The 24081-nt window shown below is 42.1% G+C and overlaps 1 protein-coding gene and 1 long non-coding RNA gene across 3 annotated transcripts; one reads left to right on the forward strand and one right to left on the reverse strand.

The window, feature by feature from the left end:
• Positions 1-1781: 1781 nt before the first annotated feature.
• LOC146326864 (protocadherin-10) lies at positions 1782-9113 on the reverse strand. 2 transcript variants are annotated; one of them, XM_084719151.1, is made up of 5 exons: positions 6479-9113; positions 6275-6388; positions 3778-3836; positions 3092-3219; positions 1782-2675 (listed from the first exon to the last, which is right to left on the reverse strand). In XM_084719151.1, the coding sequence occupies exons 1-5, from the start codon at positions 8795-8797 to the stop codon at positions 2359-2361; spliced, it is 2937 nt and encodes a 978-aa protein (XP_084575277.1). In that variant the 5' UTR covers positions 8798-9113; the 3' UTR covers positions 1782-2358. The 2 variants fall into 2 exon arrangements, with proteins under 2 accessions (XP_084575277.1, XP_084575276.1); XM_084719150.1 differs by having other exon boundaries at positions 6275-9112.
• A 12018-nt stretch (positions 9114-21131) lies between these two features.
• Positions 21132-23816, forward strand: LOC146326865 (uncharacterized). The gene is made up of 2 exons (XR_014770577.1): positions 21132-21181; positions 23118-23816. It is a non-coding gene; the product is annotated as an uncharacterized LOC146326865 (long non-coding RNA).
• The last annotated feature ends 265 nt before the right edge of the window (positions 23817-24081 follow it).

The raw sequence follows: 24081 nt of genomic DNA on the forward strand, positions 1-24081 counted from the left end.
ATAAACCATTATAAACCCTTTCTTAAGAGGTACCCATCAGTTTGTTGTTGTTTGTTTAAGACGAGTTCTACCACAACCAGCTGCACAATTGCACTCACAAGGCCATTTTTCTATTCATTGTATACTTTTATATTTTCTAGTTTCTAAACATTTTGCAGCGGTTATTTTAATATTTTTACAGCTGTACTGAAGTTTGATTAATGCAAAATTGTTTGCACATATTTTGTCTTTGTTTTTTGTTTTATATATATATATATATATATATATATATATATATATATATATATATATATATATATATATATATATATATATATATGTATATATTGTTGCAGTATATAAACACTTCTAGTAACACTTACCACAAAGAAATTAACTATGTTTTTTATTATCTGTACTTTTCTACATCTTTTACTTCAATCATGGCTTTGTTTATTGCGACCTCTTTGGAATAAAAGACAGATTGTGGCTTATAAAGGTGGTAAGAGTGGCCTAGTGTGGGTGTGTCGTGGAGAGAAGGAGTGATGCCTCCAAAACATTATCCAACACACTGCACCAGTTTTCATTGAGTCGTGTCATATGCGCTCTCTGGTGGACGAAATAGTACATTACAGCTGACGGTGACAGAGCTACTGGTCAAAACAATTTCAGCACCATGGCCATGGACAGCTCCCAGTGCAAATGACCAGCAAGGTTAAATGATGTGAAGTGACACAAGCTTTCATATGTTGAGTACTATGTCGCTGTATCAGAACAGACTGGGAGATTTTATACTTTTTATGACCATAATTTTGTACAGTCTTAACACTTTGATTTCATTATAATTTCACCAACCAAGGAGTTTAACAGTAACCGAAATTTGTGTGAGCCTACTCGGATTGGTCTCCAGTTGTAGATGTGTACATGGATTTGATGTTTCTGGATATTTCTTTAATGATTTTAAAATAACTGTCATTACTATATTTAACTTTAAAGTTGTTCTTGTAGCAGCAGAGAGTAAGAACAATCCTACACCTCTATATTAGGAACAGAGCTCCATCCCTCACTCATCTGAAAGTAAGCCAAGCTGACCTAAAAACGGCTGCCCCCTCAGCCGTCCCTATGGATCACCTTACCGCAGAGAAGGTTAGCCTGCTCCCCTGCACGCTCTCCACGGACACCCGTTTCCTTATTAACGGAATTATTTTCAATCTAAGCCATACGACGACCTAATTACCCTGTTCATTTCTGGCCAGTGGCCAGCTCTCATCTGTTGATGTGAGGAACTAATTCCCTGAGAAGTAAGATGCAAAAGGGCACAGAGAGAGAAGTCACAGGCCCCCCTAGCTCACATCCAGGTGTGGCATTTGCAGCTGAGCCCCCCCTCCTCCCCCTGACGCTTGTATTCGTGTTCGTGGTCTTAATTAAAGTGATATTTCGAGAGAGGTGGTTCTGTTTGTTCAGTTAATGAACCCCACTATTCTCTGCGGGCAAATGGAAATGCAAGCACTCCAATTAGCATATGTTAGCATTTTACTATGTTTATTCCTCACCGTGGAAAACAGCTTACCAAGGCGAAAAGCTTTCCACCCTTGTAAGAGGAGCTGTGGAACTTTTTCACCCCAAAATAATTGACTCAAGCTAATTAAACACAGATCTAGGAAACTCACATCTAAATGCTTTGTGCATGTAGATCGACCCACTCTGTGTTGGAGTGCGTGTATCACCGTGCGTGGATTGAGTCAGGCCTTGGATTTTACGAATTACAGCACATGCGTGTTCAAAAGACATAAGAAAGAGCATATGAAAAAAATACTTTATTTTCATAAATGTATACAGTACATGTGTGGAGGAAATCCCCCGTCTTTACAGTAGTCTGCATCATGTTGCAGCTTGCATATACATTATCATACTATTGGTCATATTCACACAAGCTCTGTTAGCAAACAAACATACAAAACCAAAACACTTCATAAAACCAAAAATATAAATTCATAAGGATGTGCAAAATTATTGTCCACTAATGCTTTTTCAAAACATTTTGGATGTATTTGCTGCTCCAGTTTGATTGTCTAAATAATAATAATAATAATAATAATAATAATAATAATAATAATAATAATAATAATAATAATAATAATAGGCAGACGCATAAATTGGCCATGTTACAGTGGCATGTCACATAAATAGCCATCAGACTTCATTTTCCTTCAGTATTTTAGCCAAATGGATTGCTCATTCATTATTTCTCTTGCTCAATGAATTGCACATCCTCTGTATTTTTCACACCACTTGTAATGTCCATTAATGTATGTACTGAAGGTCTCTCCATCTGTTTTCATATCACTTTTACCATCCATTCAGACAGTCATTGATACGTCAGTCATTGTACAGGTCATTATTTATCATCGCAGCCTCTCCCTGGGGGGACATCTGAAGGCGTCGCTTCTTGCCAAATGTGGAGAAGGAGTTGTGGACGTCCAGCTCACTTCGCTGTGCTGCAGGCCTCAGGGTGCAGAAACCCGATGGTGTCCCGGGGATGTACACATTGTGGTGGTAGTCAGGCGGTGGGTGTGGGTGAGGGTGAGGGTGCGGGTGGGAGGGGATTGATGGTTGCTGCTGCTGGGGAGGAGGTGTGCAGCGAGGAGTCCAGGGGCGAGAGGGGACCCCACTGGTTGAAGGAGACATCTTATAGTCTGTAGTATGATATAGATAAAGACAAAGGAGAGGAGAAGCAGCTACTTAATTATGCACTATCGACTTACTGTTGTAGTGCTCTTTTCATTTGCATTTTTAGTTTAGTGTTTTGTAATCTGAATAATAAAGAATGACACACAACTAAAGAAGAGGTCAGCAACAAAAATACAAAAACAGAGCCATAATGATAGGCTGGGAATATAACCCTGCTTATGTGAGTGGTAGTGGAAATAATTTAAAACTATACCAACAAAGGAAAACAGACTGTCATGACCAAAAAGCATGGTGTTGTGCTGTGTTATAGACAGTACTTCTGTTTGGGTGAGCATAACATACTCTAAATACAACTGTAGCCCTAAATGTGTGTTGTTTTACTGAAAACTGTTTGCAGTGCCCTGTTTTTGGCCTCTCTTACCTTTCATGCCTCTCATGTGAGTTCCCCAGGTCCAGTACTGTCCAGGACCCATGGAGGTGACATAGTTCTCTGGGTCTGCATGCATGGCCTTACGCATTAGGGTGCCATCCATGTTGATAGAGTTATAACTAGAAACAAGATAACATTCTGTAATGACAACATCCTTAACTCGAAGTTAAACTGAATATCCATTTTAGCACGAGTGATTTTTATACAGGCTTTATACTTCAGTGCAGTATGAGAGCATTGTACTTGGACACATTTAAGGCTGCAGGATGTGATAAAAAATTATATTGTGATTATTTTTTACAGATATTGTGGTTGTGATGTGATTTACAATTAGTCAGAATGATAATTTTGCATCATAATTTTTATTTTCACTGAAAAAAGCTATAAAATCATGGTGATGTGACATCTGTTGGGGTGTGTACCAATTACACACAAGTCCTACATCTGGCGAACAAGATTTGAAGGCCAGGGCATCTCTGCAGCACTACAGTAATCATTATAATGCTGTTTTGTGACACATTTTTCTTTTCTCAAAAATGCAGCTTCTGTTATTTGGCCATTGTGATTTCAGTAATATTAATATTATTAAATGTTCAGCCCTAGACACACTGCAATATTGAGAAAATGTAAGGTTGCTTTATACTCTGTTGACAAGGGTCAAAGGTCAAAATTAGTACCTTTTAATGGAGGAGTTCTGATTCTTTGTGAGAGTCCAGTCTGTGTTTGGCTGCTTCAGCTGTGGGAAAAAGCAGGAAAAACATTTCAAATTAATGCTAAAAATGAAACATTCTCCATATAAAGACACAAAGTAGTTCAGTGTCACTTGTCCAGATCTATTCTGAGAAATGTCTTTTCAAAATAAGTTTCAATTAAACCGGTTTTGATAACAGAACTCGTCTTGGATCAGCAGAGGTCAGTAGTAATTGACATGAGCAGCAGTCTATCTTTGTGTTCGTCCTGAAATGGAGACATTACTTTTTTTTTTCACGTGGACCGCGGCTGCCGCCCTGTGGATGTTCGGCAGAACAGAAATGTGAAGAGCAGAGGTGCTGTTGCCTTCAGCTACGACTCGCCTGTCACTTAGTTTTGCTTTTATCCTCTGTGGCGCAGCGGGAGGGGGTGAAGGAGTCATATTTATTCCGGCTCTGAGTCTCATAGTATGGATTCCACGCTCTATTAATTCACTTAAAGTTGTTAACAAGCAGAATGCGACGTAAGCGTATTATTAGAATCGGTATTCAAAATACACTCCTCGCCAAGTACGCACAAAACCAATTAGAACCCCACCGGGATGAAACGAAACATGATTTTAATCTTCAAAGGAAAGCGTGCCAGGGAGGAAATTAAGAAAATTACACACGTCATTGTTTTGTGGATTTTATGCATCATTTTACATTAATATTTGCCTGATGCTCCTCGAGCAAGGTTTTTAATTAAAAGTCTCAGAGAGAGCCTTGAAAAGTTTGCGCTCCTTGCAGCTGTATATACAACCCGAGACAGCTCAACACGCCTAGCACGCATACACGTTGTGCTCGCACCTGTCCTGCGCGTCTTACACGCTCGACTGTGTGTTTAATCTCTCTTTTCACCTCCAATTCATCAACTTAAGCAGGCCCGTGTACTGGTTCTGTGTGATGCTCAAGTAGTTTCATTGTGATTTGCCTTTGAGATTTAATGTGTCACTGACGACCTCGCCACGGCTCACGTGTTTGCGCTGAGGGACACCACCGGGTGAATGAGGGGAACCAATTAACGACAGGGAGGAAGGACACTGTCTCCTGAAGGAGCATAGCTGCAGGCAGAACAATCACCGTGACCTCGAAATCCCTCTTGTGGCCAGAGGTGTATGTGCCAGTGACCGAGCTGACATCTCTCAGTCTGCCTGCCCGGTGGAGTCTGCTGCTATCATGGCTCTTTCCATGAAAACACGGAGGCGAGAATGAGCAATACGCACATATTTACGCTCTGTTGCCCCGTCTATTAGAATTAGAAAACACTGGTGTAGACATCCTGCCTCCGTAAACCTCCTTTCTCCTTGTCTCCTTCCTTTCCCCTCCTTCCATTACAGCCCTCCTCTCCCCTTCCTCGCTCGACAAATATGAAGCCACATCTCTCCCTCTCCCTCTATCTCTCCTCGCATTCAGAGGACAACGCGGGGGCGATCTACAGGCGGCCCACGTCTCAGTCCAGCCATGTCCTTGCACCCCCTCCTCCTTCTCCTTGCCCCCTCCCCTCTCCATGTCCTCCCCTGTCTCCCCAAAACCGGCCATTTGCCATTTTTCATCAATAATGGACAGCCCCCCCTTGCGAATACACCACATTGTGTGTAGTATAATGGTTCAGCCGTGCTTGTGCCCTTGAGGCATAGTTAGTGAGGTTATCTGTCCTATATTGTTAGTTTGAGAACAAGAAGGCGTGTCGCAAACCCCAACATGGTCGAACAACAATTGTCTGAACCCAAGACAGACGAATTCACACAATTGCCATTCACCTTGTCTGTCACGTTTATAACCTTGACTTTTTGTTCAAACTCAGGTGGAAGCAGGTGTGTGTCTCCTCAATACATTAAAAGTGTGTGGCAATGACACTGGATGATGGAGACATTCACAAACTTTAATTACGTAAATTAATTATTATTATTATTATTATGAAAAGCTTTTTTTCTTTTTAGGCAAAAAAGACACCTGGACAGTTGAGCCCCATCTGCTCTTCCTCTCATCACACGGTAATTGATACCTCACTTCATCCTACACAGATGATAAGACACGGTATGCGCGCAGAATATGTTCCTCGCAAGACAGGATTTTACACTTTCATTAATATGTCAATTAAAATCTAATCTCGCTTCGTCTCATTTCATTTCCCGGGTGCCAAACATTACCATAGGCTGCACAATTAGGATAAATTATTTCCATAATTAGAAAAAAACAGCAGAGACACATACTGTGAAACACTTAGTGGCAAAAGAGGAGAAGAGGAAGAAAATGTCAGTTTTTTTGATCAAGTTGAGTTTAAATGTGTCTGGCATGCGTGATTTGACCTTCATGGGAGAAATGTCACAGTCCAGATTCTTTATCTGATGGAAAACTGAGATGGATTTTGTTGTGGCAGTGAGTGGAACAGGCGGATTTAAATGAACAACATAAGCTCTCGGGTCTTATGATTTCACTGTACCTCGCTGGGAGTAGTTGCTCCGTTGTTCACAGATGCGCTCCGGCTGTGCGCGTTCCACGAGTTCTCCGCGCTCTTCGCCTCGTTGTTCCTCGGTGTGCTGCCGGGGCTGCACGGCTTCAGAAACATAAAGTCACTTTTGGCTGATTCAGGGGTCAGGCACACTTTATAACAATATGACTGTGACAGACTGCTGTTTCCATTCACCTCCATGCAGTTCGTGGGCACCTTGGCCGCGGATGAGATCTGCAGGTTGAGGTTGGATTTTTTGAACACCTCCGGGGGCGGCTCAGGCTGAAACCCCCCGCAGCAGCAGCAGGCGAACGGGGGCAGGTTGTACCCACTCAGGGTCTCCCTGTCCTTGTAGCACTTGACCGCAGCCAGCACGATAATTGCCACCAGGAATATTAAAGATATTGTGCTCAGTGACACGATCAAGTAGAGAGCGAGGTTTGAGGGGGGCTGTGGGCTGAGAGTGAGGTCTCCGAAATCTGACAGCGACTCGGGCACGCTGTCTACCACTGTGAGGACAATGGAGACGGTAGCGGAGAGTGGCGGCTGCCCGTTGTCCTTCACTAATATTACCAGTCTTTGCCTTGTTGCGTCTTTTTCCACCAGCCGGCGAATAGTCCTGATTTCACCGGTGTACAGAGCCACGCTGAACAGTCCCGGGTCTGTAGCCTGCAACACCTGATAGGACAGACGAGAGTTCTGCCCTGCATCCGCGTCTAGCGCCGTGATTTTGGTAACCAGATACCCCGCGTCTACTGACCGCGGAACCACCTCTGTGGCCACGGTGCCGTTTTTGGGCAGCGGGGACACAATAACAGGTGCATTGTCGTTCTGGTCCAACACAAAGACGTTGACTGTGACATTACTGGCGAGAGGAGGGAAACCAGCGTCTTGCGCCTGTACCAGAATCTGAAAGTTTCTAAGTTGCTCATAATCAAAGGAGCGCAGTGCGTAGATATTGCCGTTGTCAGAGTTGATTGAGACGTAAGTGGACACGGGCATGCCCTGAATCTGACCCTCGAGAATGGAATAAGACAGATAGGCGTTCTGGTTAGAATCGGGGTCGAATGCAGTTACAGAGCAAATGGAAGCGCCAGGGGCATTATTCTCGGTCACATAAACAGTGTATGAAGGTTGAGAGAACCGCGGGGGGTTGTCATTAATGTCTGACACTTGGACGAGGATTGTTTTCCTGGTGGAGAGCGACGGAGAGCCCAGGTCTCGGGCTGTGAGGGTAATATTGTACTCGGACACCGCTTCTCTGTCCAGAAACTCGCTCGTCACCAGAGTGTAGTAGTTTTTAAAAGATGAGTGGAGCTGAAAGGGCACGTTGCTCGGAATCTGGCAATCAACGTTCCCGTTCTCTCCCGAGTCCCGGTCCATGACACTGATCACAGCTATCACTGTGCCGGGTGGCGCGTCTTCCTGAACTGGAGTGGACACTGACGTGAGGATGACTTCGGGCGCGTTGTCATTCACGTCCAGGATGTCCACCAGCACTTTACTGTGGACTGCCACAGCCGAGGGTCCCCTGTCCTTAGCCTGAACATATAGCTCATATACGCTGGCTTTCTCATAGTCCACGATGCCCTTCACTCGAATTTCACCCGTGTACGGGTCCACGTTGAATAGTTCGCGCACCTTAAGGGGTGCGTGCCCGCTGAACGCGTAGGTCACCTCTCCATTCGAGCCCTCATCCAGGTCTGTGGCATTCAGCTTCAGCACAAGCGTCCCCCGCGGTGCGTTCTCCACCAGGCTCGCCCGGTAAACGGAGCGATCAAACACGGGAACGTTATCGTTGGCGTCTAACACTGTAATAGTTATCAACGCTGTTCCGGAGCGTTCCGGTGACCCCCCGTCAAAGGCAGTCAGAACCATCTCATGCTTTTTCTGTTGTTCTCGGTCCAAAGGGGTGTCCAGCACGAGCTCAGCAAACTTGCTTCCATCGTTGCGCGTCTGGATGTTCAGCACGAAGTGCTCGTTTGCGCTCAGCTGGTAGGAGCGCAGAGAGTTGGTGCCCACGTCCTGATCCTGCGCGCTTTCTAACGGGAAACAGGAGCCGGGTGCTGCCGACTCTGTGATGTCGAGGTTAAACTCAGTCCATGGGAAGCTGGGGGAGTTGTCATTCACATCTAAAATCTCCACTTCCACTCTGTACAGTTCTAACGGGTTCTCAATCACCACTTGTAAATGTAAAAAGCAGTTCGGGCTTCGTTCACATAGCTCCTCTCTGTCTATCTTTTCGTTGACGAACAGAATACCATTCTCCAAGTTCACTTCTAAATACTGCTTCTTTGCGCCGGAGACGATACGGAACCGACGCGCTGACAGCCTGGCCACATCCAAGCCCAGGTCTTCGGCGATGTTGCCCACAAAAGCTCCATGCTCCAGCTCTTCGGGGATGGAGTACCGAATTTGCGCCAGAACCAGGTCCACTACACACGCACACAAAAGCAGACATATCACCAGTCCTGTCACCGGCAACCAACTGCCTCTGGAGAGTCTGTGATCCATGTCAGTGATGTGCGTAAAATCAGCTCACCCAGACATCTCTCGCCTCATAAAGTCATTCAGCCGTGCAGCTTATAAAGTAAGCAAATAAAAAAAAGCAAATGAAAAAAAAATCTTCAGATGTAAGTTTGTAACATCTGTGTGTGTAACGAACTTTACTGGAGAGTTGAGCTGAGGGGTGGAGAGGAGAGTGAGAGCACCTCTCTCCCTCTCTGTTGTGCTCCACGCGCAACACCGGTGGTGTGTGAACGGGGGAGGCTCGCGCTTTGATTTTCCAGTGTATTAGACACTCTGAGGAACTGGTGGGGAGGCGCGTGTGTTTGTGTCTGTATGTGTATGTGTGTGTGTGTGTGTGTGTGTGTGTGTGTGTGTGTGTGTGTATGTGTGTGTGTGTGTGTGTGTGTGTGTGTGTGTGTGTGCGAGAGAGAGAGAGAGAGACAGAGAGAGAGAGAGAAAGTGAGGAAGGGAGAAAGGGGGTGGACGTAGCTCCTAGCAGCTCCGTATTGGAGGACGCCGACGCGAAGTGCGACTATAATTACTGTAGACGTTTAACCCTTTCACGTCCTCTTGTCTGCTCATCTGACCCATTAAAGAGACGAGAAGGCGTAGGTTTGACACCAGACGTCAGAGCCAGATTTGGATTAGGGGACAAATTGTGTTGTGGGTGTCGTTTTCTAGGCTGCACTGAACAGATGAGGCTGGACAAGGATTTGTCATGGTGACCACAGTGCCCTACAGGCCCAGGATGGCAGGCAGTGGTAGCTAACATTGTTTTACTTTGATTTATTATAACCCCCATTATTGCTTCAGAAAAGAATAAACTATTCATCTGGGGTTCCACTATTAGAAAGAAAAAACAGGGCAGTCATTCACCGGCCAGTGGCCACTGCCAGTGGGCTCCTGGGATTTTTTTTAATGCTTTTTAATGAGAGCTCTTTGAAGATGAATGCCCACATTGCAAAAACAGTCCCATTCATTAATCATCACACACCAAATTAGGTTTTACAAAAAGAATCTTTGATGGGCCAGGATATTCAATTTTAATCAATAATATAAATGAGTGAGAGCTACATTTTGGAGCTTAAAATGATTACAGTGACAATCACGTGTGGGCTCATACAAATGCGCATTACACGACTTTAATTCACTTAAGTTGGCCTGAACATGTATCAACATAATCAACATAAAAGCACTGTCATAAAACCTTAATCATACTTGTCTATAATCAGGTATTATAGTTGGGATTAGATAAATAAACCCATAGGTGATTATGTGTTTACAGTTCTGAGATGACAGAAAAAGGTGATCGTGATGTTTTTGAGGACAAAAATATTTGACTTCTACAGATGAAAGTGTTACCACTGAGCGCTACAGGACAAAGAGGACAACTCTGGCCTCTTTAGAGTGCTGCACATGTTTGTTCAGATCTAATCTTTTTCCTGTTAATCCTGGACAGTTAGACAACCACTGAAGCGCAGAGAGAGAGAAGGGAAGAGTGTGAGAGTAGCTAAAGGATGCCTTTGTGAATCTGGGTTCGTCTCCACACAGACACGAGTGGCATCCTAATGTAAAACGGTGGCTTGAAATGTGAAAGTCTCTTCTTGGGACTGACGACACAGCCGTGGCCCCCGGGCAGCGCTGGGCTTGTTAGCTACTAAAAAGGGAGAAAAAAAAAAGTGAGAAGGAGATGAGAGAGAGAGAGAAAAGAACAAGAAACAAATATTTCTACCTCCTAGGGGCAGCATTTTCTTTTACTCTAGACGCTACATGTACTGTGAAACTGCCCCCGAAACCTGGGGACTGCATCTTCTGTCAAGAATCGTGTTGATGGTTGGTCCTCTGTGAGAAGGATCAGGGAAACCAAGCGACGTTGATGTCTAATGTTGTTGTGATCTCTCTTTTCACTTGAGAGAAATCAAACGGGGCTAAGAGGGAATACTTCAACTTGGAGATTGTTTGTGTCTTTTCTCTCGTAAACTATCTTAGAGAAAAAATAACTTTCGAGTCGGGGAATGGAGGTGGGATGTAGCCCAGTTTCTGTATAATTCCTGGCTTGATATTTAAACGTGGTGGATAACAAAGGTCACGGGTTATTTCTGGATAAAAACTGCAATTCTAAAATGCTCATTGTGGAATAAGATGTTACATAATAATAAGTATCACTTAAACTTTCCCTGGGCCAAACATTGTCCCTGAACTGCCTCTCCAACAAGAAGCAGCCCCCGAAGCACAACACCCTCCCCTTTTCAGGAAAAAAAACCCTAAAATCCCCAGGTTTAAATAAGCAGAAAACACAATCTGCTTGCAGACTTAACCTCAAGCAGATGGTTAAGCTTCTCCAGAAATGATTACATTTCTGGAAAAGAAAAAAAAAATCACCACCACCAGTTCCATTGCTTTCCCCTTCTTTTTAATTAACGGAGTGAAGGATTAGTGTGTAGCTATCCGGGATCAACCGTTCTCCGACGGAAGAATACAAATGTTTTGTGATAAATAATCCCAAAGCACTCCGGCCGCCGGTCCCTGGGTGCCTGTTACATTAACATGCATTACACGGAGCATTAAGCCGGTCTCATCCGCCCCTATCGCCTCGCTCACCCCATTGTCCGACAGAAAGACAGCCATTACTTTCTCTGAACTACCGCTCAGCAGCCACCTGACCGTGACCCGGTGCTCAGTCCACAGTCTGATGAGAGCGTCACAGGATGAGGAGGTGGAGGTGGAGGTGGGTGGATCAATGAAGCTGAAGGACTAATGGGTGGAAACTTTTCATTTAGTCCTTTACACGATTAAAAATAAAGAAGAAGTTTAATTTCTTCCTCGGGGATTTCAGTTGAGCAAGTATAGGCTTTTCATTTGACCCACAATGTGCACAAATGAGACCATCTGAATCATTTCATTTAATTTGTGTTCTCGTGGCGCCATCTACTGGGTGCTATCCGATAATGTAAAAGTGTGTCGAAATACATAGGCCAATTGTAACCTAAGAGACATCTCTCAGCAACAGGCTGTTGAGCAATTTAATTGAGTATACATAGTTTCGTTTCTATTACTTTAACAATATAGAATCATAATCAACTTTATTTGCCAAGTATGTTCAGATTCTCAAGATACAAATATACTAAAGAAGAAACATAAATAGATATATAGCAGTTCATTAATGTAAATCGTAATGTATAAAATCCACTTTTTAAAAACAAGTGACATGTACAAAATGTGTAACCGGGTTGATGTCACAGTTTTAAACATTTTACGTAAAACTATACTGATTAAAAATCACTTTATATTAGCTGTGCTCGGCCTGTAAAGACAGGATTAGCTGTATCCATTGTGATATTGCTTTAAAAGGAAAGTGCTTTTACACCACCTATCATAAAATAATTATGCGCTCCTGCATAATCAGACTACAACCGTGTTACATAACAACAAAATGCTGCTCTTCTTAACCTTGGGTTTTAGACCAAAAGCATACACAAAGTGAGTGATTGAGAATGGGATTTGTTAATAGTGCTAGTGCGGGTTATATTAACATGTGGGAATAAATAAGATTATAATCACCGAATGCCTGTCCTTGAGGGCCTGTGAGCGTGCCTTTCACCAGCACTTCATAAATAAACTTAAAAAATAGAAAGACAGTGAGAAAAACACGGTAAAAGCTCAGAAATTGAGATATCCCGAAGCACTAATCAGGATTTGTCAATGGACTTTCTGTAGCTGTCAATTTGTCCCTGTCAGTGTCCACCATATACAGTCTCTCGTCTTTTCGCTGTCGCTTTTTACAAATCTGTGATCTTAGTGCACCATCTACCGGATATTTATCGGCATAACAGTTACTGTGGGCAAACAACACCATGCACTGTTTAAATATTCTCAGTAACCTAACCTAATCTGTGTTTAAGAATTAATTAATGTAATAAATGATTTTCAAAATCCACGTTACAACCTGCTTCTCACAGGAAGCAAATTTGTGAGAGAAGTTTTCTTAAGTTTCTCGTCCATTGAGAAAGACTGTAAATCTGCAGGGTAGATTTATTGGCAGCTGATCATCTAAAGCATTACATTTATTATTTATATCACCAAAGAGAGTCCTTATAGTATTAATAATTCTTGTTATTGTTGCATTACGCAGTCTTGTAAATGGTGTCTGATTTCACTCCATTTTTTTTAGAAGTTTACCTTTAAGATATGTGTTTTTATTCTATTTTGATGTTTCTTTGTGATCTGCTAATTATTTAGTGTTGTCCCTGACCAAAAAATGGAATAAATGAAAGGAAAAGAAATACATTAACTTTCATTATTTTAATATTTGTAGCGTCGTCCGTCAGAGTGGTCTCATCATTGGACTCAGTCAGTGCTGTTGTGGTTTTTGCATTTTTACTAATAATTACACAAGTGGTAGACCTAGAAATGTTACATAGAGTACTTTAATTGTAATGTCCATTAAGATGGACTTCTAGAGATAAAATAAAACCACATTGCTCATAATGATCCCTGGATAACAGGACCAGACAGTTTATTCTTTCGGTTGGAGCTCCCCATCAGAGCGGACTACAGTAAACAGTAACGTGGCACATTTCTGTCGCTTTGTGTCCTTTAAATTAGTGACGTCATTTTCTCACGTTTTCAGTTGTTGAAACCTTATATTTCATCACATAATAGTGTATTTTCACTTTTCCTTCCTTAAAAATGAAGCTGTCTCACTTTAAATGAGTTTTATTCCATTGTTGAAGAGCAGCTAAAACCATAAGAACACCAGATTAAACGCATTATGAAATTTTGAGCGATCCAACAGCGACTTCTACTGGAGACAGACCTGTACATGTCTGAGCTGCTCTCACTTCCATAACAAGAACTACAGTGACATGTTATTTCTCGGAGGATAAATCGCGTTCAGAACAGTGGAAATATGTTTATTCATTTATTTTCTTAGTCAGATTCAGAGTATAAAATGCTGGACAACGCGCATTCGTTGAAAAGTCATGTTATGGTTCATGGTGTGGGTTTGAACTCGTTTGTTACATTATCATAACACGATCATGGTGGGTTATTTCTCCACACACATGGTTTTTGGTGTAACATTAAGCTGTTTAGCTTGTAGGTCTGAGACAAAATGACTAACGGAATTATGAATGGAATAAGGAAAAAACATCGGACAGCGCCCATGGTCAAACTCTGCAGCCCGCGGTCAGTAGGGTAGAAACTTTGGGGTAGGAAGTAACCATTGAGCTAAACCGATGCAGCAAACATGGGAGTATAACTTCTATAAATACACGAAAAGTTACTGTGAACATGACGATAACTGTCACTGGCTTGTATGACCTGTTTCCGGGGTTGAACTGAAAAGTAAGAAAAGTGTTGAAGAACCACGAGTTGAATAAACGCAGAGCAAAATAACAAAGAGACAGGAAAGTGAAATGACCTCATAGTTTAATATTAAAAAGGTAGGGCTGACGCGCGAGGTGTAGGTGCGTCGCTTCCTGAATAGGTAGTTTACTGCAGATCACGTGGTACATGGTAACTCAGACCTGATGACAGACAGCTTAACGCTTTGGTCTTGACTGACTGCAGGGACAGCAGGGCAGAGCTTCTCAGTTTTTCTCAACGACGGACCCTTTCAAGATAGACAATAACGGGGACCCCTTCGTTTCATGTTCATATCAAGAGAGTGTGTTTCACTTATAAATTTAAATGCCGAACAAATAATATTTATTTTATATTATAAATAATTCATTTTCAATTTTCAAACCTTTACTGAAATTCAAAGAATCACTGAGATTGCCCTCATTTACTCTGATATCGAGTTGCAAAAAAAAAATAGATAATGATTTACAAAAAACTACGTAAAATATAAATATCAGAAAATATAAATATTCGTAATAAAAACATAAACAACAATAATAGATTGTAAGGTCAGAATGTAATCTATGAACTATGCCATTTTTAGATTTAAAAAGTTATTCGTGCAACTATAAAGCCTTTGTAAAGTAATAATAGTATATATTTTATATATGATGAAAATTTAAATGAATGGACCTGAAAACTTTTCACGGACCCCGTCGGGGTGACATGGACACCCGTGGGTCCCAGGCCCCCTGTTTGAGAACCACTGCAGTAGAGGATCCGCTTATTCACCTCACCACAATAATAAACAGGCCACAATTAAACCTCGTGAAAGACCTTAATTTACTGTTTCTCACTTGATTTGATTTTGATTATTATTATTATTTGTATGACCTCTCCACATAAGAAGGATGTGACACCGATACTGTCCACTGCCCAAATGATTATTTATATCTTTCAGCATATTCTGCTTTTCTAAAGGTGAAACCGGGCGAGCTCGTGACACAATCGGGTAGTATTTAGAATGACGTCATCTTCTGAAGAAAGTAACAGGCCTTTTGCCACGTTGACATAGAAAATCCACTAGGGGGAGCTAAATACCAATAAAAGTCAGTCCAAGGTACAATTTTCACTTATCCTCGTCTGTCTCATATGATGATGAATGATATACAAACATTAAATATATATGATGAAGTATGTATATCTCTAGCTATAATATATACACCAGAGATGGAGACCATGGATTCTTTTCAGCTGATAGGATAATTAATATTTCTTCTGTTTCTCATAGCTGATACAGATAACTGATATATATATATTTTTACATTTTTGTAATTTAAAAAGAAGTTCATATAACCTGTATTGTATGCACACCTGAGGGTAAGAAAAGCTAAAATGTAGTGAGAAAATGGCTGATTTCATATTCCATAGCATTCCAAAGTACATCAAATAATTTCATAAATATACTTTAGCTTTTATAAAGCATTTTGCCTAAGTTTGACAAGTTTGTTTTGACATGATCTTTGACATAATCTGTCAAATCAGATATTGTTACAGCCGATATTTAACTAATTTCATTAGCTGAATAATAAATAATAATAATCATCTCCAATTAGCATCCAATAATTTTTCAGCCCAGCATTTATAATTTTGATCCTTTTTTCATGAGTTGAAGTAAAAGATCTAAGACTTCTGTTCACACAAAAGGTTTATTTCTCTCAAAGTTTGTTCACAGATGCGTTAAAATCTGTATTAGTGAGCACTTCTCCTTTGCTAACCAGTCCAACACAGGTGTGCCTTGGACTGGTCACAATAAAAGGCCACTCTAAAATGTGCAGTTTTATCTTTAAAAAAAAAAAAAGTCATTTATTAGTCTATAATGGCTATTTCACTTTTAGGAACTACCACTTTTTCCCCCAGGGGTTTAAAGGCATGATTCACCCTGTTCTGAGTCTGATTGGTTTACCCTGATATTCTTAACCTAACCCTAACCAGTCATTCCTCATGCCTAAATCCAACCAATCCAAGCAACAGCAACACGTACAAGCCAGTCAGAGCATAGAAAAAGTCTTAGATTTTTTACTTCAACTCATGAAAATGGGAGCAAAAATACAAGTGTTTGTTTATATGTTAGTTGAGTATACATATATGTGTGTGTGTGTGTGTGTGTGTGTGTGTGTGTGTGTGTGTGTGTGTGTGTGTGTGTGTGTGTGTGTGTGCGTGCATGGCCCCTGAGATTATTTTGATGACTTCAGCAGATGTTACTTCGTGTGCGTGTGTGGTGTGGTGAGAGACAGAAGGGAAAGGAAAGTGAAGAGACAAACAAAACACGAGGATATGATGAAAGGGAGGGTGAGATGACTTCCACCTGCAATTAGCTTCACCTCATCACTCTCCTCAGTTTCCATAAAAACCCACTGAACTCTGTCACTACAAGATCTATCAGAGGAGATAAACGGGGAGAAAGAAAGACACAAAGAGATGTAGGGTACGGGTGAGAGGAAAGGTGGCAGGTCACACACGATAGAGAGATAGGTGCAAGAAATGATGGGGGAGGAAGGCAGGTGAGCCGAGATAAGAGACGATAAAGAAAGAAAACAGAAGAACATCAGAGACACAGTAGCAGACCAAGTGGTGAAGTGATAGGAAAATGAAGAGCATGGATAGGGGGAAAGGAGAGGGAGGAAAAAGAGGAAAAGAGAGAGAATAGAGGGTTTCGTCCACATGCTCCTCAGCTGTGTAAACTGAAGGTCTCTGCTGCTTCTCGGATTCCCCCGAAGAAGGGGGATATTTATAGGAGGCTGGCAGTTGCAGTGAATGGACCCTTGCTCTGTCACACCCACTAATATTATTATTATTACTTTATATGCGCAAAAATGGAAAATGTCAGCAACCTGAGAGGCCTGCAGAGACAGTGCGTGCATGTACTGTGTCTCACTCCCCGTTGGTGTATGTGTGTGTCCTCATGTTCGTGAGAAACTGTCTGTTGGTAAGAGACATAGCATTTATATGAAACGGGCAAAGGAAAGAAGACAGAATGAGAGAAAGAACAGAAAAACAGGGAAAAGTTGGCATGTATCAAGGGGTGTAACCTGATCTCTTCAACTTATTAGAGCTGTCAAAGAGTGAGAGAGTAAGAGAAAGAAAGGAAGAAAGGAAGAGAGGTGGAGCAGGGCTAGACAGACACAGACATGAGCACATATTCCAGCTCCAGATTATAAGATTCCCGCAAGTTGCAGACGTGTTGAAACAGACTACACACACACACACACACATACAGGTCCACGTCCACCTGGTAACAGATGCAAACTCAGGCACACATGCAGAAACACAAACAGTCTGATAGACATAACAGACGTGCACGCGCATGCACACATGCTGGGAAGAGAGGAAATTCCAGAGGGAACAGGTGGGAGTGGCGATAGCAATCTATCAGGATGACTTTGATCTTCCCCATGGCTCTGTCACCACTGCTGAAATACACTGGATGGATCAGGCTGCTCTCCAATTAATCATAATGTGCAAACACATGCATGCCAAGATGTAATAAGAACACCACACCAAAATACTTGCAAAGTAAAATAGTAGTTTTGATGGAGTGAGAAAACAGGAGGTCGTTTGTGCAGATTAAAAATAAGTTGCAATGCATCATGAGTCTGTTTGTGTACCCAATGCTTCCTTGTGTTGAGTCCAAAGTAAAGACAGAAGAACAGTGGCATTGGTCAGTGAGGGGAGGTGATCTGAAGGGGGCAGTGTTGAGAGAATCTCCAGGGAGTTTGAGTTTGTGTTACACCTGAAACACTGCAAATAACATCATGGGAATGTTTGCTCTGGATACGCGAGACGAAACAACAATCATCATCATCATTAATGTCTATACAGTCACATTTGTTTGGTTAATGTTTATAATTTTCTTGTGATTTGTCAACAAGATGATCTGAGATTTGAGGGAGGAAAGAAAAACACGAGGAAGGAAGAGAAGAGGGAGACAGAGAGGAGACAGAAACATGGCTCTGGCACAAATGCAGTGTCTACTGAGGACAGAAGTCAAAGCTCAAGAGTGTGTGTGTTTGTTTGTGTGTACGTGTGGATGTACATGTGTATGTGTGAGTCCGCAGAGTGACCTGAACCTTAGGGCATATTAAACAAAATCATTCAGTACATGTCTCATCACAAGGAAGAAAATAATACCCGAATGTCCGTATTATCAGCCAAGACTGTGTGTGTGTGTGTGTGTGTGTGTGTGTATGTGTGTGTGTGTGTGTGTGTGTCAGTGAGTGTGTGTGGGTGAGTGCCAAGGCTGAGATGAGAGTGGAGAACCCCTGCCTTAGGGGCCACAAAGACAGTTGATTGACAAGTCACATGAACATGAATGTGCCTGTGTAACCCTCTCCATACCAAATCCTCATAATCGCACCACTTCTCCTCTTTTGTCCCTCCTCTCCACCCGTTCTCACCTCCACTTCCCCTCTCTGCAAACCCTCTTCATCCTCTACACCTTTCTCCCAACCATCCCCGCTCCTTCCTCCATGTCTCTATTTCCTCTGGGTCTTTTTTATGTGGAAGGCAGGCGTATATTAATGACCCCCTCGGTAATTAGCTACTTTAAGGCATAAAAAGTCATGAATGGAGGCCAGCCCATGAACAGGTTTGCACATAAACACATTGGTCAGCTCACAGAGTGTACTGCATGGCCAAAACATGAGCAGCAGCAATCGAGAAAACATGCAAGGAGGAAAAAAAGTCAATCGTGACGGAAACCGTTTGCAGAAATTATTCATTTCCCTCCTTTTTTATGTTTTCCTTGTGCTGACTGTATACCCCTCCCTCTCCCCAGCCTCCCTCTTTCACTCTCACTCTTTCCCTCTTGAACATTCCTCTCCATTTTGCATATCTCTTCTTACCCCCCCTTTGCACCATACCTCACCATTTTTAAAACAACTCTCCTTCCCCCTCTCATTCTCTCTTTCTCTCTCTCTCTCTCTCCACCTCATTCCCGCCCTCCCCTCACTACCTGACATTGTGGCTCGATGCCCAATGAGTCACACCTCTGCTAAAATCATCAGAGATGGAGGGAGGGAGGAGGGAGCAAAAGAAAGAAATCGTCAGGGAGAGAGAAAAAGCAGGAGAGTATGACAGAGAGAAAAATATAGAAAATAAAAATGGGAGGAGAGAAAGTTAGAGAGGCAGAAAGAGGGAGCCTCCGGGGAGAGAAAAGAGCATAGAGTGCGTTTAACTTTTTGACTCCAGTAGTCAGTGTGTGCTTGTCAGTAACAGTTAGCCTGTAGACAACAACACTTTCCACACACTGCACACATGCAGAAATACACACGCACACACATGGCCATACGCAAACATAGTCACACAATGACATCGTGCATAAGCCCACCTGCATGCTCTGCAGACACACACACACACATACAGCAATCAGACATGCAAACAAACCAGAGTAGAAAGTGTGGCTGCAGCCCTGCCTCTCTACATCAGCCTCCCCCACCCTCTCTAGCCGTTGCCCTTGGATACCACACAAACACTCCCTGTTGGGCAACACTGGGAGTCAGGAGAGGACGTACATGGGTCACACACCTCCCCAAGCGCTGCAAGTTTGAAAGCAGTTGTGTGTGAGGGTGTGTTTGAGTGTGTTTTGTGCATATGTTTCAGCCGTGAGTTGCAGTGTTTTGCTGTGCTGGTGCACAAATAAACAAGCAGAACTCATTTCCAAAATGCTCTATGTATGACAAAGTTGGCATAGGAGTGTGTATGAGTGATCCAAGAGGCAATAATAATGATAAACATATTTGTATAGCACTTATCCAAACAAGGTTACAAAATAGTTCAAAATACATGAGAATAAAACAAACAAAAACAAAAACAAATGGTTACAAATAGATATAATATAATAAAAAAAAAACAGGCAATCATACAAAATATAGTCACAATATAAAGTTACAGTATAAGAAAGACAAAACAACACCAAAAAAAATTTAAGTAGTGATTTAAAAACAGGTAATGAGCTGGCAAGGCTTATCTCTTCAGGCAGAGAATTCCATAACCCAGCGGACTTGGTAGCAATAGCCTGGTGACCATTAGTCACCAGCCTTGAGCTAGGGACAACTGGTGAGGGTACATTAGAGGTTAAACTGTGGAGAACTGGGCACCAGAACTCTTTGGGCCTTAAGAGTTATTTTTAAAAATCTCTTAAATCAATCATATATTTAAAGGCACAATATGCAATGTTTTCCTAAAAACAATGAATGTTTTAACATTATCTCTTTCAATTATTACTAGAACCTACTATAAGTGTCTGGTGGTGTCTGTATCTGCTGAGACCCTGCTCTCTGTCTGTATTTCCTTGTTTTCCCATTACTTTGCTGTGCTCAGGATGTTTTACTAACCCAAAACATCGGTATTTGACGTCATGGGAATGAGACTCAGGAATTGGCTATCTTTCCGGTGCATTTACGAACAGCTTGGACAAATTCTGCTGATTCTACCTTTAAGTGGTAACAAATGAAGCAAGGCAAGAATTGGTGTGATATGGAACCAAGGGGAAAGAGAGGAGATGAGACTGATGGGTTCACCAAATGCAAAAACTGACATAGTACATTATCCAGTGCACAGAAAATCAAAATGAGAGGATTAGTAGTAGAACAGACAAGTAATGTTTACTACAGTAAGTCTCCCTCGCCCTCTGATTTTACTCATGACGACCCTTATCCATGAACTGTGACCTTCACTTGCTCACCACAGTGGGGGCGCAGACTTTAACGAGGCTTGTGTTTTATGAACCCTGAGGGATCGCTGCAAGCTGTGTGGATGTTGCTGTGTGCCACGTGCCTGTCATCATTCAGCAGGGTTGTTTTTGAACATGTCTGAGCTTCAGTCAAACAAGCTTATGCTTCTGACAGATAGGCTTACTCTTTTTGATGTTGAATTGATCGGTTTGTTGAAAAGTGAATCAATCAGTCCATCAATCAATTGTTTTTTGCTGTCTTACAGATCTTCAGGTTGTCTTATCACCACATGTCCAGATGGAAAAGGAACCAAGTAGGTTTCATGTTTCCTTTATCTCGGGTTTTGCACTGAGGGATTCGTTTTGATTTTAGGGAAACTGAAAGACTCCAGCTGAAGACTCTTTAGTACCTCTACAAATGGCACAATCTATTCTGCTTTGATGGGGTCAATCCTAACCAAAGCCCCAGGCTTAGGAAGCGGAACAGGCCTCTACCCATAGCTGTAATGTTTTTAAAGCCATACCAGCCAGCCACAAAGCTCCTTTTGCCCTTTGTACAGAACACACCAGACAAAACCTTGGAAGCCATCCACTGCAAAGCACATTCCCAAAGCATTTCTTTTTTCTTCTTTTTTACAAGTGTGGGATGGGGTCGAACAACAATTACGGTAAAATGTGACTAATATGTCACAGACATGCTGGTGTGTTTTTTTCTGACCTACTCGTTCTGTTTTTTTCCCTTTTCCATCCATCCTCTTCTCTCATCTTGAGAATTCTTCCCTTTCACTTCAAACCCCTGTAATTACAAACAAAAGCGCTGACTCTTCTCCAGCTGAAACAATGATAATGATGGAGAGTAGTAAGTGTGTGTGTGTATGTGTGTGTGTGTCTTCATCAAAGCGGCGTTGACGTTGATGGGTGTAGAGAAATATGTGGAGGACAGAGAGGATTAACACAATCTGGGCATGAAGCCCCACAACTGAGAGAATGGTGTGTGTGTGTGTATCGGTGTGTGTTTGTGAGTGTGTCTGTGTGTGTGTGTGTGTGTACATATGTTGACTCTGTCTTGATAGCAACGATCCAACACACAGCTGCTCCCTAAGCTTGGCATTTAAATGAGGCAAACAGACACTTGGAGCAAATGGAATACAGACAGAGGCGGTGACAACACAGACAGATAGAAAAGATTTGGGGAGCAGCAGCAGACTCAAGAGCAGGTTGCAGTTCTTGTAAACAACATAACAATGATCGACATTGAGTGTGTGTAAAGAAGAGGAAGTGATACAACCTTTGTAATCGTATCCCACCTTTAAATACATCAAGATGCACATCATTTGGCCTCAAAGAGCACAAAATACACAGCCAGCACGTTTTTTTGTTATCTCTGAACTTCACACTCTCATAACACACCCCGAATGTGCAGTTGAACATTGGGTACAATACACAGAGAGCGTGTTGCAGTAGTATCTAGGCCACATATATGCATGGTTGCGAGGTAGAGAGAGTGTACTGCCTGGTTGTGTTTGGAGCGGGCCCAGGCCAGAGGAGCTCAAAGCACTGAATGTCATCATCAGAGCTGTCGGAGAGCCAAGCAGTAATCACACCCAGATCACCTACACACTCACGCCAACTTACAACACCAGTCACCCCAGAGTGGTGTGTGTGTGTGTGTGTGTGTGTGTGTTTGTCTTAAAAAAGGAGGGGGGGGGGGGGGGGGACTGATTGAGAGGGAGAAAGAAAACGAAAGACAAGAAGTATATGTGCATGCAGCAAGTATGCATCCTGTGTTACCGTAAAAAGTGTGTGTGTGCGCAGACAAGCATGTGGTCATAGTGTGAGTAGTGAGTGAGTGAAGGCTGTGAATGTGTGTGCTGTGGAGAGGAGAAGAGAGGAGGGTGTATTTTTTCTCTCCTCTTTCTTCCTCCCTCTCTCCATGTCAGTCTTATATCCCACCCCTCTATTTTCCATTTTTACATGCAGCTCCAGATGTGAAGGCAGTGAAATATTAAATTACAGAAATGGGCTTGTTTCTGCACTTTAGCTATATCAAAAACAACCCAGCCTCTGCTCTCTCCTGACCTGACACACACTTTTCTCACACTCTGATAATCACATTTCATTTAACTGTGTGTGACCATATGCTGCAGGTGAAATGAGCAAAACACAGTAATGCTTATTGTTACTTACAGAGTGGTACTTTTTCAGTGTTTGTCAGTGGTTAAATTTACATAATATTTGTTTTCATTTCAGAGTACAGACTATCCATACACACTGCATGCAACCACCACAGCTGGAGCTCTTGCAGAAGTGCCCTGGGGTGCAGTCCCTGTAAACACCACTAGACACTGGCTCCAAGAAAACCCTAACTGAAGTCAACAGACCATTAAGGTACAAATATAAACATTGTTAATGGACTCATGTTTATTTCATGTTACAGGCCTTGCTAATGTGGCTGATAGGAAATAAGTGGAACCCAAACAAGTAGTTTTGAAACATCTGCAGTCAAATGATACCTGCATTCAATCCTTTTTATACCCGGATGTAGAAAAAAAATGACAATTTATTTGGTTTTGCTCACAGATAATCAATGCAAGCATTCTTCAGTTTGAACACACGGCCTATAAATTCTGCCACTAGGGGTCTCTCTCACATTAAAATAATAAAATAAATAGTTTAATACATTTGAAGCAGCGAGGGATCATGGGAGTTGTTTTCTTCACTGTTAAACAATTGCAGATGAATATCGATCTGATGTGACTCAAGCTGAAATCGTGTCAATAGATGCGATGATGTATTAAAATTTTATTTATGTCCTGTTTAGTCACATTTGCTGACTTCCTTCCTCACTCTCTGATGTGTCTAATGTATCCCAAGTTTTCCCGGAAATTTTAGCAACCAGCAGCTTGTATGAAATGCGCTGTTACTTTGAATAAATAATAGATTTTACTGCGTTTGACCATTGTTGGAAACATTTCTTTCTAGCATTTGTGACATTGTTGGCCACAAAACTCACACCCTCTGTAGATACAAAAGGCTCATTCTAACAAAAGCCAACTCTTAATATCAAGGTTATTATGCACAAATGAAAACGTGCTTATGAATATCTTCATTCATTTCTGCAATATTAAGACAATTAATGTGTGTAAATCTTATATACTGGACCTGTAGAGCCTCACTTTTGCAGGAATACCCTGATCACATTCACACAGTTACA

This window comes from Lutjanus erythropterus, chromosome 5 (genome assembly GCF_056507025.1).
Source record: "Lutjanus erythropterus isolate fLutEry1 chromosome 5, fLutEry1.hap2, whole genome shotgun sequence".
Classification (NCBI taxonomy): domain Eukaryota; kingdom Metazoa; phylum Chordata; class Actinopteri; order Lutjaniformes; family Lutjanidae; genus Lutjanus; species Lutjanus erythropterus.